Source organism: Orcinus orca, chromosome X (assembly GCF_937001465.1).
Source record: "Orcinus orca chromosome X, mOrcOrc1.1, whole genome shotgun sequence".
NCBI classification, from domain to species: Eukaryota; Metazoa; Chordata; class Mammalia; order Artiodactyla; family Delphinidae; genus Orcinus; species Orcinus orca.
The window spans coordinates 92,564,209-92,577,658 of record NC_064580.1 but is presented as its reverse complement, the minus strand read 5'-3'; the positions used below and the strand labels follow the sequence as shown (position 1 = coordinate 92,577,658).

Here is a 13,450-nt window from a genome sequence, read left to right as displayed (position 1 = left end):
TATTAACTGAGATAATTTACTTCATTTAATTTTTTACTATTTAGTGTTTTGCTGAATTTGTCTTCCTACAAGTAATAGGAACAGTGATAATGATATCAGTAGCTATCTTTTAAGGATAGCTACCATGTGCCAAGTGCTTTATATGCATTGTTTTTAAATTTTATAAAATCTTGCAAGGTAGGTATTATTAGCTCCATTTTATAAATAAGGAAATTTATACTCAGAAGTTAAGTGACTTGCTCAAGGTCATAGCTAATTAATGGCCAAGTAAGCACTGAATTAAGTCTGTCTTGTTCCAAAGCAGGTCCACTTTTCACCACAAAATGCCACCTTTCTGCTAAAATGAATATATGCTTTTTCTATATTTTTGTATTTATCATAGATTTCCAGAGGCGGAATTATTGGTATAAAGAGTATGAACATTTTAAAAGCATTTACTACATACTCAAGGTTGTTTTCCATGAAGGAGGTATTTATATAAAGTGCCACTATCCCAAAAATTTTTACAGAAGGAAATAAATTTGAGGGAGAAAAAAGAGGTTACATCAATGAGTGACAAAGGAAAATCTGTCTAATGTAAATAAAGCATCTGTAATCATTCACCTTCTGTAACATAGAGGTTTCTAGTTTGAAGATCTGATGGTAGGAAGTGTTCTCTATCTCTGGATGTGAATAGGTACATATAAAAGTCTTAGGAATTATAAATGTGTACAGGACATAGCATATAGTAGATGCTTCATGAAGGTTCAATTTGACATGGACTTCTGGCTCCTGATGAAGATGTGGAAAGCTGAAAGGAGTGCCACCTCCACCCTAACAACAATCAAAACATGAATAACCTACGAAATCATTACTTTTCTTGAACCCAGAGAGAAGTCTCAAGGCAACCAGCCAGCCTGAAGTCTGAAAAAAGACAAGCACTTGCAGGGAGAGATGGGACATGAGCACTGGCTCACCCGTGGCTACAGAGGGAAGACAGGATCACATAGAAGCTGGTATAAAGAATTCTGCTGAACATGGATGGACCTGGAGATTATCATACTAAGTGAAGTAAGTCAGACAGAGAAAGACAAATATCACATGATATCACTTATATGCAGAATCTAAAAAAATGATACAAATGCACTTATTTACAAAACAGAAACAGACTCACAGACATAGACAATGAACTTATGGTTACCAGTGGGGGAAGCGTGGAGGGGAGGGACAGATTGGGAGTTTGGGACTGACATGTACACACTGCTATATTTAAAACAGATAACCAACAAGGACCTACTGTATAGCACAGGGAACACTGTTCAATATTCTGAAGTGACCTAAATGGGAAAATAATTTTAAAAAGAATAGCTATGTGTATATGTATAACTGAATCACTTTGCTGTACACCTGAAACTAACACAACATTGTTGATCAACTGTTTCAATAAAAAATAAAAATTAAAAAAAAGAATTCTGCTGAATTTTTAATGAACTGCTAAAGGCCAAGTATGGGCTAGCATAAGAGTACAGTACGCTCATGAGCCACAGATACAAGAGGAATACATGCACAGTCATAAGCTTTTCTCCACAGATTTCTGGTACTGACCTGATGGAGAGAAGAAGCCCTTGCAGTAGGAAAAGCGTGAAACCATGTGCAATTTCTCTCCCTGCCCCCCATGGAATAAAAGCCCTAAGCCTTAGGGGAAGGGCACATCAAACCCTATTCCCCGCAGGGTGCAGAGGAAGACCTGATATAGCTGGGGGAAATGTAAAAAAAAAAATAATTCACTCCTCTATTTCTGGGGGGTAGCGCAGGAATTAGTCCTGGGTCCAAAACATTTAGGATGTCTTACCACTAATAGAGGGGCAGGGTAAATAAGAAAGTCTCACTCTCATGACCTAGAAGCACAGTATCTGCCTAAGACTGGGGTTGAATCAGGAAAACAGAGAACTCCCTGCCCCACACCATCAGGCTAACAAGCACTTAAAGAAACGATAGCAGTATACCACTAGGGGAGGCAGGAGAGCATTGAGCGAGAATCTGAAGCACAGAAGCACGAGGAAGAAGCTCAGAGAAACCCGAGGACGGTAAATACCCCACCAAACACACATACACACACACACACACACACACACACAAAATAAAAACAAAACCCCTAGACATTTCATATTTAAACTGCTGAAAAACAAAGATAAGGAGAAAAATCTTAAAGGCAGCCAGAAGATAGAAGGAGGAACGAAAATGACAATGGACTTCAGAAACTATGCAAGCCAGAAGACAATAGAGTGTTATCTTTAAAGTGCTGAAAGAAACTACAGTAACTGTCAACCCCAAATTCTATATCCAGTGTAAATATCTTTTAAAAGTGAAGAAGTAAGGACTTCTCACACTAAAGCAGAGACTTCATTACCAGAAGCCCTACACTAAAAGAAATGTTAGAGGAAGTTCTTCAGGCTTAAAGAGTATCGTACCCAGATAGAAACTTGGATTTACCCAACGAAATGAAGATTCCAGAAATAGCTCAAATGAGTATAAATATAAATTTTTCTTCTTTTTAAATTGCTCTAAAAGATAACTGACTAAAGAAAAAGTAGTAGTATTGAGTAGAGGGAAAATAGTAGTAGTAGTGTAGGTTCATATCATACCTAAGAGCAAAATGTATAACAACCATAAGCATAGTACACAAACTAGGACACCACACAGTGAAGTGGTAGAATACTACTTGAAGGTATACTGTGTAATTTAAGATGTATATTGAAAAGTCTTGATTGTGGTGGTAGTTACATGTCTGGACATGTTTGTCCAAACTCATAAAATTCTACACTTAAAAGGATGAATTTACCAAGTGTAAACTATACCTAAATAAGCCCTAGTTTATTTATTTTTTTAAAGATTTTTTTGATGTGGACCATTTTAAAAGTCTTTATTGAATTTGTTACAATATTGCTTGTGTTTTCTGTTTTGGTTTTTTTTGGCCACAAGGCATGTGGGATCTTAGCTCCCCAACCAGGGATCGAACCCACACCCCCTAAATTGGAAGGCGAAGTCCTAACCACTGGACTGCCAGGGAAGTCCCCTAAGCCCTAGTTTTTTAAAAAAGAGAATTATCATGCACAACTCACCTTTTTACCCTCTTGACTTTTCTTCTTATGGCATCACAATTCTGATGACTGCTGATGAGAAACCATCTTTTTGTGTTATCTAGCCTTACCTTTGCTTTTTGCCTTATATAACTGAGGTTTTTACTCCTAATATCTGATGGTGGAGAGAGCTCTATACCTTCAAATCAAGCCAAGTATACACACGCACACACACACACACACACACACACACACTTAACTACACACCCCTCAGGAATTAAAATGTACGTGGAGCCATGGAAATTATAAATGTGCCATAAAGAAGAGAAACTTCTATGTATAAGGTGTAGGTATCTATGCACAAAGTGGCAAAATTTGCTTAGATCACACAAATGTTAACTAATCATTCAGTCTAGAATGCAATTGAAGTAACAGAAACAATATATTTGTGTCTGTATCACATTTCCGTCTATAGCTTATTGTTTCTGTTAATAGGTCAGGTCAAAATGGCTTGAAAAAACTTTTGTCATGAATATTGATACTCTCTCTGTTCCTTATACTCACCAAGGTTCTTTCTGCTTTTAGGATCCTTCCACAATGCTATTTCTCCTACTCAAAGTCTGTGCTTTAGGCACATTTGCGCAACTTTTAAAGATCTCCCCACCCTACCTGGGTAGATGAATTTAAAAAATAAGCTACTTCTGGGCAGATGCAGCCCTAAGGTTACAAGGCTTGGCAGGCAGAGGGCACCTTTGTCTGAACTAGAAAGAGGCCCCTTCCACTGGACCCATTTCAAGACACGTCTACACAACCCATACATAGAGGACCGGTGGTCAGTCGACAGTAAGGATCAGCCTAGGGACAGTGATCTGGTTTTTGAGGGACATTCCTGGGGAAGAGGAACCCTGCATTTGTACATAACATTATACAAGGTTGAGAAAATGTCTATTCACCATATTAGAGAGTGAGGGAAGGGCACCTGATCAAGGTGATAGGGCCACTAAAGCACCCCCCATCTCCAATCCAGCCCTTACCACTGCCCCTGCTCTACCTAGAATGAATCAACATCATCCTCTACAACCATACCTTTGCTTGGTTATCTCATATTTGTCCTCCTGATGTCATTTTAACAGTGATTCCCCCAGGGAGCCTGACTTTCAATCTAAATTAAGCCCCCCGTTCTTTACTTTTATATCACTATGAATTTTCTTACAGAAATATATTACAATTGCAATTATATAGTTATTCCTGTGCTTACTTATATATTTGCCTCCTCCAAGCCCCCACGCACCCACACACAAATACACACATTTAATCACTTACATATTTCTAGACCATAAACCCTGGAAGAGTAGGGACTATCTGTTTTGTTCACCACTTAAGACTATCACAGTGCCTGGCATATATTTTATGCTTAATAAATATCATTAAACAAATGCAGAGATTTTCTTGTTAGATTATTTGGGAAGCTATCACATACGTGTGCACATTCATGTACATAGTATGATATAGAATGCTATGGAAACTTTTTGTAACATTCAGCTTAAAAGTTGAATGTCAGTAATTAGAATGGTATGGACATATAATATCAAACAAGTGATATTTTTATTTGGGTACATATTATTTGAATTAGTTCTCTTTTCCTTTAGTGATTTTATTAATTTTCTGCTAATAATGTTTAGATCTTATGTTTTGTTGGTTGGTTCACTATAGCTTTCCAATCCATTTTTTCGTAATAATTCTCACAGTTGTCACTGAGCTATCTTAATTTGATCGTTCTCTCAAAGTGAAATATGTTTTGGCATTATTTGATTTGCAGTGTAGGGTTTCGACTTAACAATCATTTTTGTTATTAGAAAATGCAGAATGAATACCTAATGTAACTCCACTTACCAAATAGATTCTGCCATAAGTACCAAGGCCAATGGTTTTATCCAGTGAGAATATTCCAGTGGGATCCTGCAAAAATGTAGGATAAAACTTTTCAATTTTCTTGGAAAAACAGCCAAGCATTAAATTATCTAGAGTGGAATTTCTAATCTGTCTTGTTCCTTTAGAATTTCCATGGGAAGAACCTAAGTATTATTTACCAAAAGCATAGCGTTGTCACAATCTCCCTGGACTGAGTGTAGTCATTTATAAAAAAGAAGCAATGGTGTGAACATTAACTGTATAATTATCATAAAACTGTAAAATGCATACAATTATGTCTAGTTGAGGCATATTCATAAGTTAATTAGAAAGGCTATTAAAAGTAGAACTAAATTAATTTACTTGCAATTGAAATACTCTTTTGATATCCATCTTTTGAGTGCTAACCAGACAGGCAGAAAGTTTACCATATGGCAATGGTAATATTGAGTAGATATGTAATGATGAGTAGGTACTGGCTACAAAGTCTAGATTGTTTATATAATAGTAATTCTTAAGAAAGAATATTGCCTCTAAATATAAATAACAAAATAACATCATGGTATTAAAAGAGCATCATTTTTTTTTAAAAAACTAGACAATATAACATGTTTATCAGCAGATTCTTAAGGCTTCCATATTTATCCTTAAACATTGTTTCCTTACCTTAAAATATGGATATTCATTTCTTGTTCATCACAAAACATGGTTTCTTGAATTTTATCACTATTTAAACTCTTACTCTAGCAGCTTATTTTGCTATTTTAGCAAAAGAGATATGAAGTATGAGTAGATGCCAATTTATGCACAAAGTAATAGGAGCACTGGCAAATTCTTGGAAATTCACATGCCTTATAGAAAGCACATTTTATATATACAAACTTTGTATAACTTTGTTTAAAAATATTTTTATCACTGTGACAAATGTGAGCTAAACAGAAAAACTATTGAGCAAATGCAATGTATATGACAAATTATAGATTCCTTTAAACTGGTGTGATATTTGTTTAATCTAGCAAAAGTGTCATAGGAAAATGACACAGCTCTGGGATTACTTCAGTCAATAAGTATTCAACTGGACAGAGTCAGGAGACTAAAGTTATAGCCCCAGTTCTGCCATTAATTAACTATATGACTTTGTGTAAGTTATTTACTCTCTCTGGGACTCAGTTTTCACATATATAAAATAAAGGTGCTGTGTTAAGTGATTTCCTAGCTCTAAAATTCTTTAGAAAAAAATCAGATTCTGACATTCTAAAATCCAGATGTTTCCAATGCATTGATATGACAATTGTTAGCAGCCTACTTTCTTAAAATTAGCATTAAACTCAATGTCACAATATGCACAGTATTACTGTAGGAAAATATTTCAGGGAACATACTCCCAATGAAAATACAAATTTTTTTTTAATGATAATTTTGAGGATTCAAGAAAACTAAAAATAGATTGTTATAGTGGACTTTGATAATAGGCATATCATTGCTGTTATAATTCATTGAAAAATTTATGGGAAAAAGCCAACAAAGAAGTTCCTAAGGTTTGGCTTGAAGAGTTTATCAATTTAGCATATTTCTTTAAAGGAGATCTTTGAGGAACTTATATGAGACATTATTAATTCTGGAGAAACAGTCTCTGGTCATCTGTCAAAAGAATCAAATATGTTAGCTGATTCCTATCGGTAAACCATTCTTTGTTACAGTTGAGGCTGCATTTTAGCTAAAAACAAACAAACAAACAAACAAAACCCCGATATCATATATCAGAGAATTACTGTATTATCTGAACAAGTTTATTTCCGAATCTTTGAGCACGGTCTTTAATTTCTGTAATCCTTTTTCTAGCCCTCAATAATGTAAGTACTTAACTCATATTTGAACCCAGGTATCTACCTACTCAAAAAAGACACCAAGGAAATGAACGGGACAACAAAATGCCGGTGGAATTCTTGAAGGCCTTATTTTATCTATATTCATGTTGTTTGGAAAATTTTTCCTGCTCACAAATGACCAGAACATCTTAATTCTCCTCATGCTCACATTTAATAAAGAAAAGGTTTTTAAAAACTTTTTTTCTGTTCTTAAAGGCAGCTCATTTTAGTATTCATCTAAGACTATTTTTTTCATTAGTTTTATGCAATATTTTTTGTTTCCATCTCCACACTAATCTCTTTCAAGACTAAATGATTGTCAAACTCGGCAAAAAGAGGAAGGGAACTATGCTAATTACTAGAGTAATATTACTCAATTTCTTGTATCAGATTTTCCACTGAATTATAGTCAGAGAAAGCTTATTCTGGGCTCCCAAAGAAGGAAGTATTGAGAAGTCAACTTTTTTTGGTCACTGTGAAATTTAAAGTCCTCACCAAGGGGGTCTCTATGATTACCTGGTCTTCTCCTCTGCCCTGCTACTCGGAGATAAGAAAACCAGAAGAGGAAAGATCTTTATATTTATGACTGCTATATCAATTTAGAGAATACTTGGTGGTTCAGTATGTTCCGGTGTTCCATTTGGTTAAAAGAATGGTCACTTAACAAGAAAACTTAATTTGTGAAAGTTTTTTTCAAAAGATATTACTAAAAGTCTAAGTTTTAAAACATTTTTGAACCATAAAATGTTGGGCAAATACTCCATACTTCGTTATGTTTTTCTATGTATCTAAATTAACTCTTGCAATTTAAAAGTCCTAGTCTGCCCCCTGAAATCCTGAAATTGGGGAGTTGTTTCTGTCTTCTGAATTCAAGAAGGGGGGGAAAATGGGAACATTGATGGGTAATTTTATTAAAGGCAGGGGGTTGGGGGTAACAGGAAGAAAAAGAACCACTAGAAGGCAGTGTTTGCTGGTCATGGAAGAGACGCAAAAGCAAAGGCTGATCTACAGGACCAAATACAGCAGAAATTAAGAACAAAGTGGAAATGATAAATGGTCATCATAGGTAGCAATAAATTTCAGATTTAGGGCAGTAAAAGAGAATCATAGAACACATTCCAGTAGTTAGACAGCTAAAGGAAGAAAAGAGATTGCACAGTACCTAGAAAGAGCAGAGGCTATTGTTCTTTTGTTTTAAATATTAGAAAATGTGATTTTATGAAAATAGTTTATGGAGAGAGAACCTGAAAGTGGCAGATAAAACAAAATAAGTGTCAGAGTAAGTTTCAGAGATATTTGGAGGAATGGGCTTCACAATTCAAGTGGAAAATTTAAAAAGGACAATCTCTTCCTTTAGACTAGTGTTTCTCAAACTGTGAACTGCATAGACTCTCCTTACATGAGACTCATCTGGAGAATCTTGTTTAAAATACAGATTCCTTGTCCCAACCATGGAATTATGAAACTAGAATTTCTGTGGATGGGTCTCAAGATCCAAGATCATTCTTGGGCACTGTTCTGGTGCACTAACATAAAACCCACTGCTCTAGATATTGAGGGGAAAAAGACTGAGAAAACTGATTGAAGTACAATGTCATTTTGAGGTGATGCTCTGGGATACCTAATGGAGGATATGTTGAATATTTCAATCTTTGTGGACTAGAAGGTAAAACTGATTCAAAATAGGGGGCTAAGGGACTTGAGAAAGTGAAAGTTTCTCATGACTGAGTGTGGAAAGCAGGCTTGGTCTGGGTGAAGGAAGACTGGGAGAGCTGGCAGTTATATTTAAATATAAACTTAATGTAATTCAAATATAGTTTTTTGGATCATGTACTATTTCAGATCACCTCTGCCACCACTGTCCTCCAGGCCTGTCTAATCCTGACCCCAATATAGATTAGGACTACACACGGCAGTGTCAAATACCAAGGCCAGAGTTGTGAGGAATGTCATTACCATACTGGGCACAGAAGGCAAAGGGGACTATCATAGTGAAAGACATGCCAGATTTGGAGATGAAGAAATAGTTTCCAGTCCCAAGGATTGAGTGACATATGCATAGTAGGGAAAAAACCTTACATATATATATATATATATATATATATACACACACATACATACATACATATGTATATATATGTATATATATATATATACACATATATATATATGGTTTTGCCATTCTCTTTTTCAAAAAGGAAGCACAAACCACAAATCTCTGTACTTTCTTTTCTGTTTTGTCACCTATAGGAAATGTTTATTCAATAGTAAGTCAGGAAAAATGGAAAAATGACAGTAACCCACTAATTAACAAAGAAAATGTAGCTTACCCACCTGGCAGTCTCTGGTTATTATGTTTACTCTTTTATTTTACGTCTTTAACTTTAGGGAATTATGCAAAAAAGAAAGTACATTTCTCTCTCCCCTCTCCCTGCTTCCCCAGCTTTCACTATTGTTTAATATTTTAGGTCTTAAAAGATATCTATCTAATAACAAAAATGCCAAATAACCTTCTACTACTTTCTTTAAATCACAATTTGCACAGCCAGCTTGGTCTCTTTCAAAGGTCCTTGTCTTGTGGTCATTTAGCTGGCTAGCCCTAGAACGGACATAATATATCAATCTTAAACTAGACCCATATTTAATCATTCTATACTCTTCAAGATTCTTTTCTTGCTCAGTGTGAAACTCCAAAGTCTGAATCCCCCCTCATTATCTGGCTGTTGCCAAGTTGGTATACTTGGTGTTGACAGATGCCAACTTTCTGACCTCATATGTATCCTATTGAGGATAATTATCACAAGGGATCTCACCATATGCAGGTTTCTTTGCTTGCTTTATCATCTCTACTTTGCATCAAAATGCAAACTTCCAAACAGATAACTTAGATATCTCTTGACCTTTTCATTTACTCTTATTTCTTCAGCAACTTAGGAAATAAGTCAAATGCAAAGAAATCCAAAATCACTAATCTATACCTCAGTGACCAAAACAACAGTGAATGTTTTGCATCTCTAAAAATTTGATGTAAAAAAAGAATTCTAAATGGGGGTGCTCTTCTTCTGCTTGATTTCTCAGGGTTTAGACCCTGATGGATGTTCAGGAAGAGGGGAAACTTATGCATAATTTGCTCACATGGTGAAGATCTCCATGATATAAAATAGCTCCTATGTAATAGAAATTTAGAAATTGTTAGAAGTTGAGGACCTTACGAGACTTTCATGAAGTCTGTAAAATAAGGCCAAACATCAATGCCCTGAAATTTTGTCTTCTCCCTATCCCTATATTAAAAACTAACCTCATCTTTCTCCCCTCCACACCCCCACCAACCCCCAGAAAACTATTTAAGTGAGCTGCAATGTAAAGATTGTAGCCTTTCCCCTTATCTTCTTGGCTCTCACCAAGTTCTCATGTCCAGGGCCATGACCGGGTCAGTTAGTCTGGGCCATTTCCCCCCATTTTTTTTTTTTTTTTGCAGCAATCAAACCTTTTCTCCTTGTTTTTGGAATTCCGTGCTCTATCATTTCTAGGAGGTCTTTCCCATTCCTCCCTTCAGTCAATTTAAAAAAGAGTTTATTTCAGTTTGCCTATGTGTGGTTTCCATATTTGCCCTAGTTTTTTTTTTTTTCTCTTTCCCCCACCGTACACAGAGAATATTGGAGGAGGGTAACATTTCATTCATTGGTTTTACACTTGGGAGCAAATCTAGTCAGAATGTGAAAGTGCTGTTCAGAAAGGAAACCACCAATTGAGGCCTCCATATTCCAGAAATCTCATGTATACACTGAGTGGAAAAATATTTAACTTTTAAAAATTCTGTGACTTTATTTTATGAAGCTGCATCAATAACCACAATGCTGATTATCTGTAATTCAACACGTTTACATTGAGGCTCCTTTAAAAAAAAGGCTGAGAACAATTTGCTAAAATGTTACCCATGTGCATCACCTCCTCCTCCACATTGTTTTAGTGTGAAATTATATAGCTGAGCCTTGGGGAATGCCCCATTTTTGAGGGGGACAGGTGTCTGCCATCATCAGGAAAACAATATTTAAATGTAAATATGTATAAAATTAAGGCACTGCTACTTTGAATAGCCCCATAACCTCAAGGTTAATATTTAGCTTTCCCCAAAGCAAGCAGGCCACTGCCCTGTACTACAGTTGCCTGGTGATCATTCCAGCACGGTGCATGCTTATTCCCTTTAGAGAGTCCAGGGGCCCTTTGCATTCAAGAGAGGGTGCGAGTGAAATGCCAATCTAAAACGGGAACTTGAAAAACGGATTTGGGTGGGATCCAATATCTGCCAGAAACCAGATGCCAATGAAATAAACGGTGCTGCTAAAATAATAAGTCTACTAATAACGACGGCGATAATAGCTCACCAATCAATTACAACTCTGGAGGAAAGCTGGGCATTTGGGAAAAGGAGAATCCGCAAACGAAAACCACGAGAAAAAGCTAAATCTGGTTAGCAAGTGAGCGCAATACATTTTATTTTTTAAATTGGGGTGTGCAGAATTCACTTCTTCCCCAAGCGGCGTCGAGTTCTTTAGCTCCAGCAATACTAAATCAGGACCAGTGCCCTGGCAGAGTAAGAAGGTTTTAGAAAGTGCTATTAGAAAGTGAGACTTCAACGCTTGAATTTTCTGGCCCGCTGGCACCTAGAAGGAAAGGTCACGCTGAGAGTGGGCATCTCTTCTGGCAAAAGAAGAAGCAAACGACGGGGCGGCAGGGTGACAGAGAGGCGTGCTTTCAGGAAGCCACGCGTCGTCGCGCTCTTTGGCCTCTCCTTGGGCCCCGCTAGGACAAGTACCCGAGCGCCGCTAGACCAAACGGGCCACATTTAGAACAGGTCCCGCTGTTTGTGGCCCGCACCAACCTACTGCCACCTCTTCCCACCATCCCTCTTCCCCCGGCCCTTTGCCTTTCCGTGAGTTTGGAGCAACCCGGGTACCCAGGGGGCGCCTTTCCCGCAAGCCCACTCCCGGGGCCCCCTCCTGCAGTCGCGGTCTTATCGAAGTCCTGGCCTAGCCAGGCTTTCGGACGTCTGTCCCCTCCATCGATGCTCAGAACTCGCAGAAGAGAGCACTTCGGGGGTGACGGGCGTCCTCTACTCACCGGCAAGTGGCCCAGATCCGTGACCTCCTTGTCCCTCCAACCCCCAGGTCCCGCCATGACTTCGAGCGGAACCGGAGCGGGTGACTGAGTTAGGCACGCTCGGGGAGTCTGAGGTGGAAGCGGACAGAAGTCGAAGGAGGAGAAGGGAAAGGGAAAGGGCCGGGGAAGGCAACGGGGACCAGGGTTTGCGGCGTGGGAGAAAGAGGAGGGGAATGTGGAGGGAAAAGAGCGAGGAGTGGAGGGAAGCCGGAGTTTGAGAGGCGGGAAAACGAGTCTGGCTAAGGCGAGAGAAGAGTCTGAGCGTCCGTCCCGGAGACCAAGGAGTGAGAAGGGTGCTCCGAGGGCGAGAGCGCAGCGTCTGTCCCGGCAGGGTGCGCCTCTTTCAGGGTGGGGAGGGGGGCGGTGCAAGGAGGGGGCCCGGGAGCAGCTCGAAGGGGATTGGTGCAGCGTCACGTCGCCAGGTGGGCAGCCCCGCGGCGGGGAGGCGGGCGAGGGGGCCACTGGCCGAGAGAGGTGCTGAAGGACTATAACGGTTTGCGAGCCGGCCCCCGGCGCCCGCCCCCTCCCACGTCCACCGCTGATCCCGCCGCCCCCGCCCCCGCTGGCGAGTGTTCCACAGGAAACTTTTTCGAGGCAGCTGCCAGCCCCGGAAAACCGGTCCCGCTCCGCGCCGCTCCCAGTCTGGGCCCCACAGCTCTGCAGTCCAAACAGCCCGCGCCCTCACCTCTCCACGAAACACTTGTGACTTTTCTAGTTGTCTATTTTCTCTTTCTGCTCCTCTAATTTTATTGCTCCATTTATTGCAAAGACCCATCAAGATAGATAAGGAAATGACTTACCACTGGGTTAGGGATCAGACCTAGGCGAGCCCCTGTGCGGGCGGGGCGGGGAGAAAACACCAAGTGCGCCGCAGGGCTACCACAGCTTGGTCTTCGAAGCCACTAGCCTAGGGCAGCGCAGCGTGGACAGGGCCGCTGCGAAGTCCCCTCGAGGGGGTCTACATCTCTTCTAGCCCCGGGCTAGTTGGTACTAGGCCCGGGCTGCCCAGTCGGAACCGCACCTGTTCACAGGTGCTGGGAGTTAAGAGAGACTGAGTCTCAGAAGCCCTGGTTACCCCGGGTCCTAAGTTTGCAGTTCGCCGCGTTCGCAAAGCGCAGAGAAAGTTCCTGCGTCCTTCCCAGTCTCCAGCTCTTGGGCCGGGTTTCATTCATTCGCTCCTTTGTTGCAGAACATTTCCGGGTGCCCAGGCTGTTCGCCTCCGTTTCCCCACAAAGCGCAGGAGGTCCGATACACGGTTTAAAAGAATCTGACAGAGGCGATTTAACCTTGAGAGGTAAGGCACCTCTTGAAGAGTTTATGGGAAAGGGAGATGGTGTGTACGACTAACCGCATTCTAAGCTCTTGCACTGCAAAGAACTTTAGAAAACGTCCCAAAGCTGCTTACTTTCCCTGGAGCTCATCGACTGCATTCGCGCACCCGCACTCCGGAGT

General features: G+C 39.7%; 1 protein-coding gene across 1 annotated transcript in view; it reads right to left on the bottom strand.

The window, feature by feature from the left end:
* Positions 1–12,285, bottom strand: part of NRK (Nik related kinase) — a 164,935-nt gene extending 152,650 nt beyond the window's left edge. Inside the window, exons 1-2 of the mRNA XM_049705235.1 lie at positions 11,960–12,285; positions 4,953–5,018 (exon numbers count right to left, since the gene is read on the bottom strand). Coding sequence (XP_049561192.1) covers positions 4,953–5,018; positions 11,960–12,016 — 123 coding nt within the window. The 5' untranslated portion in view covers positions 12,017–12,285. The remainder of the gene's footprint in view (positions 1–4,952; positions 5,019–11,959) is intronic.
* Between the last annotated feature and the right edge of the window lie 1,165 nt (positions 12,286–13,450).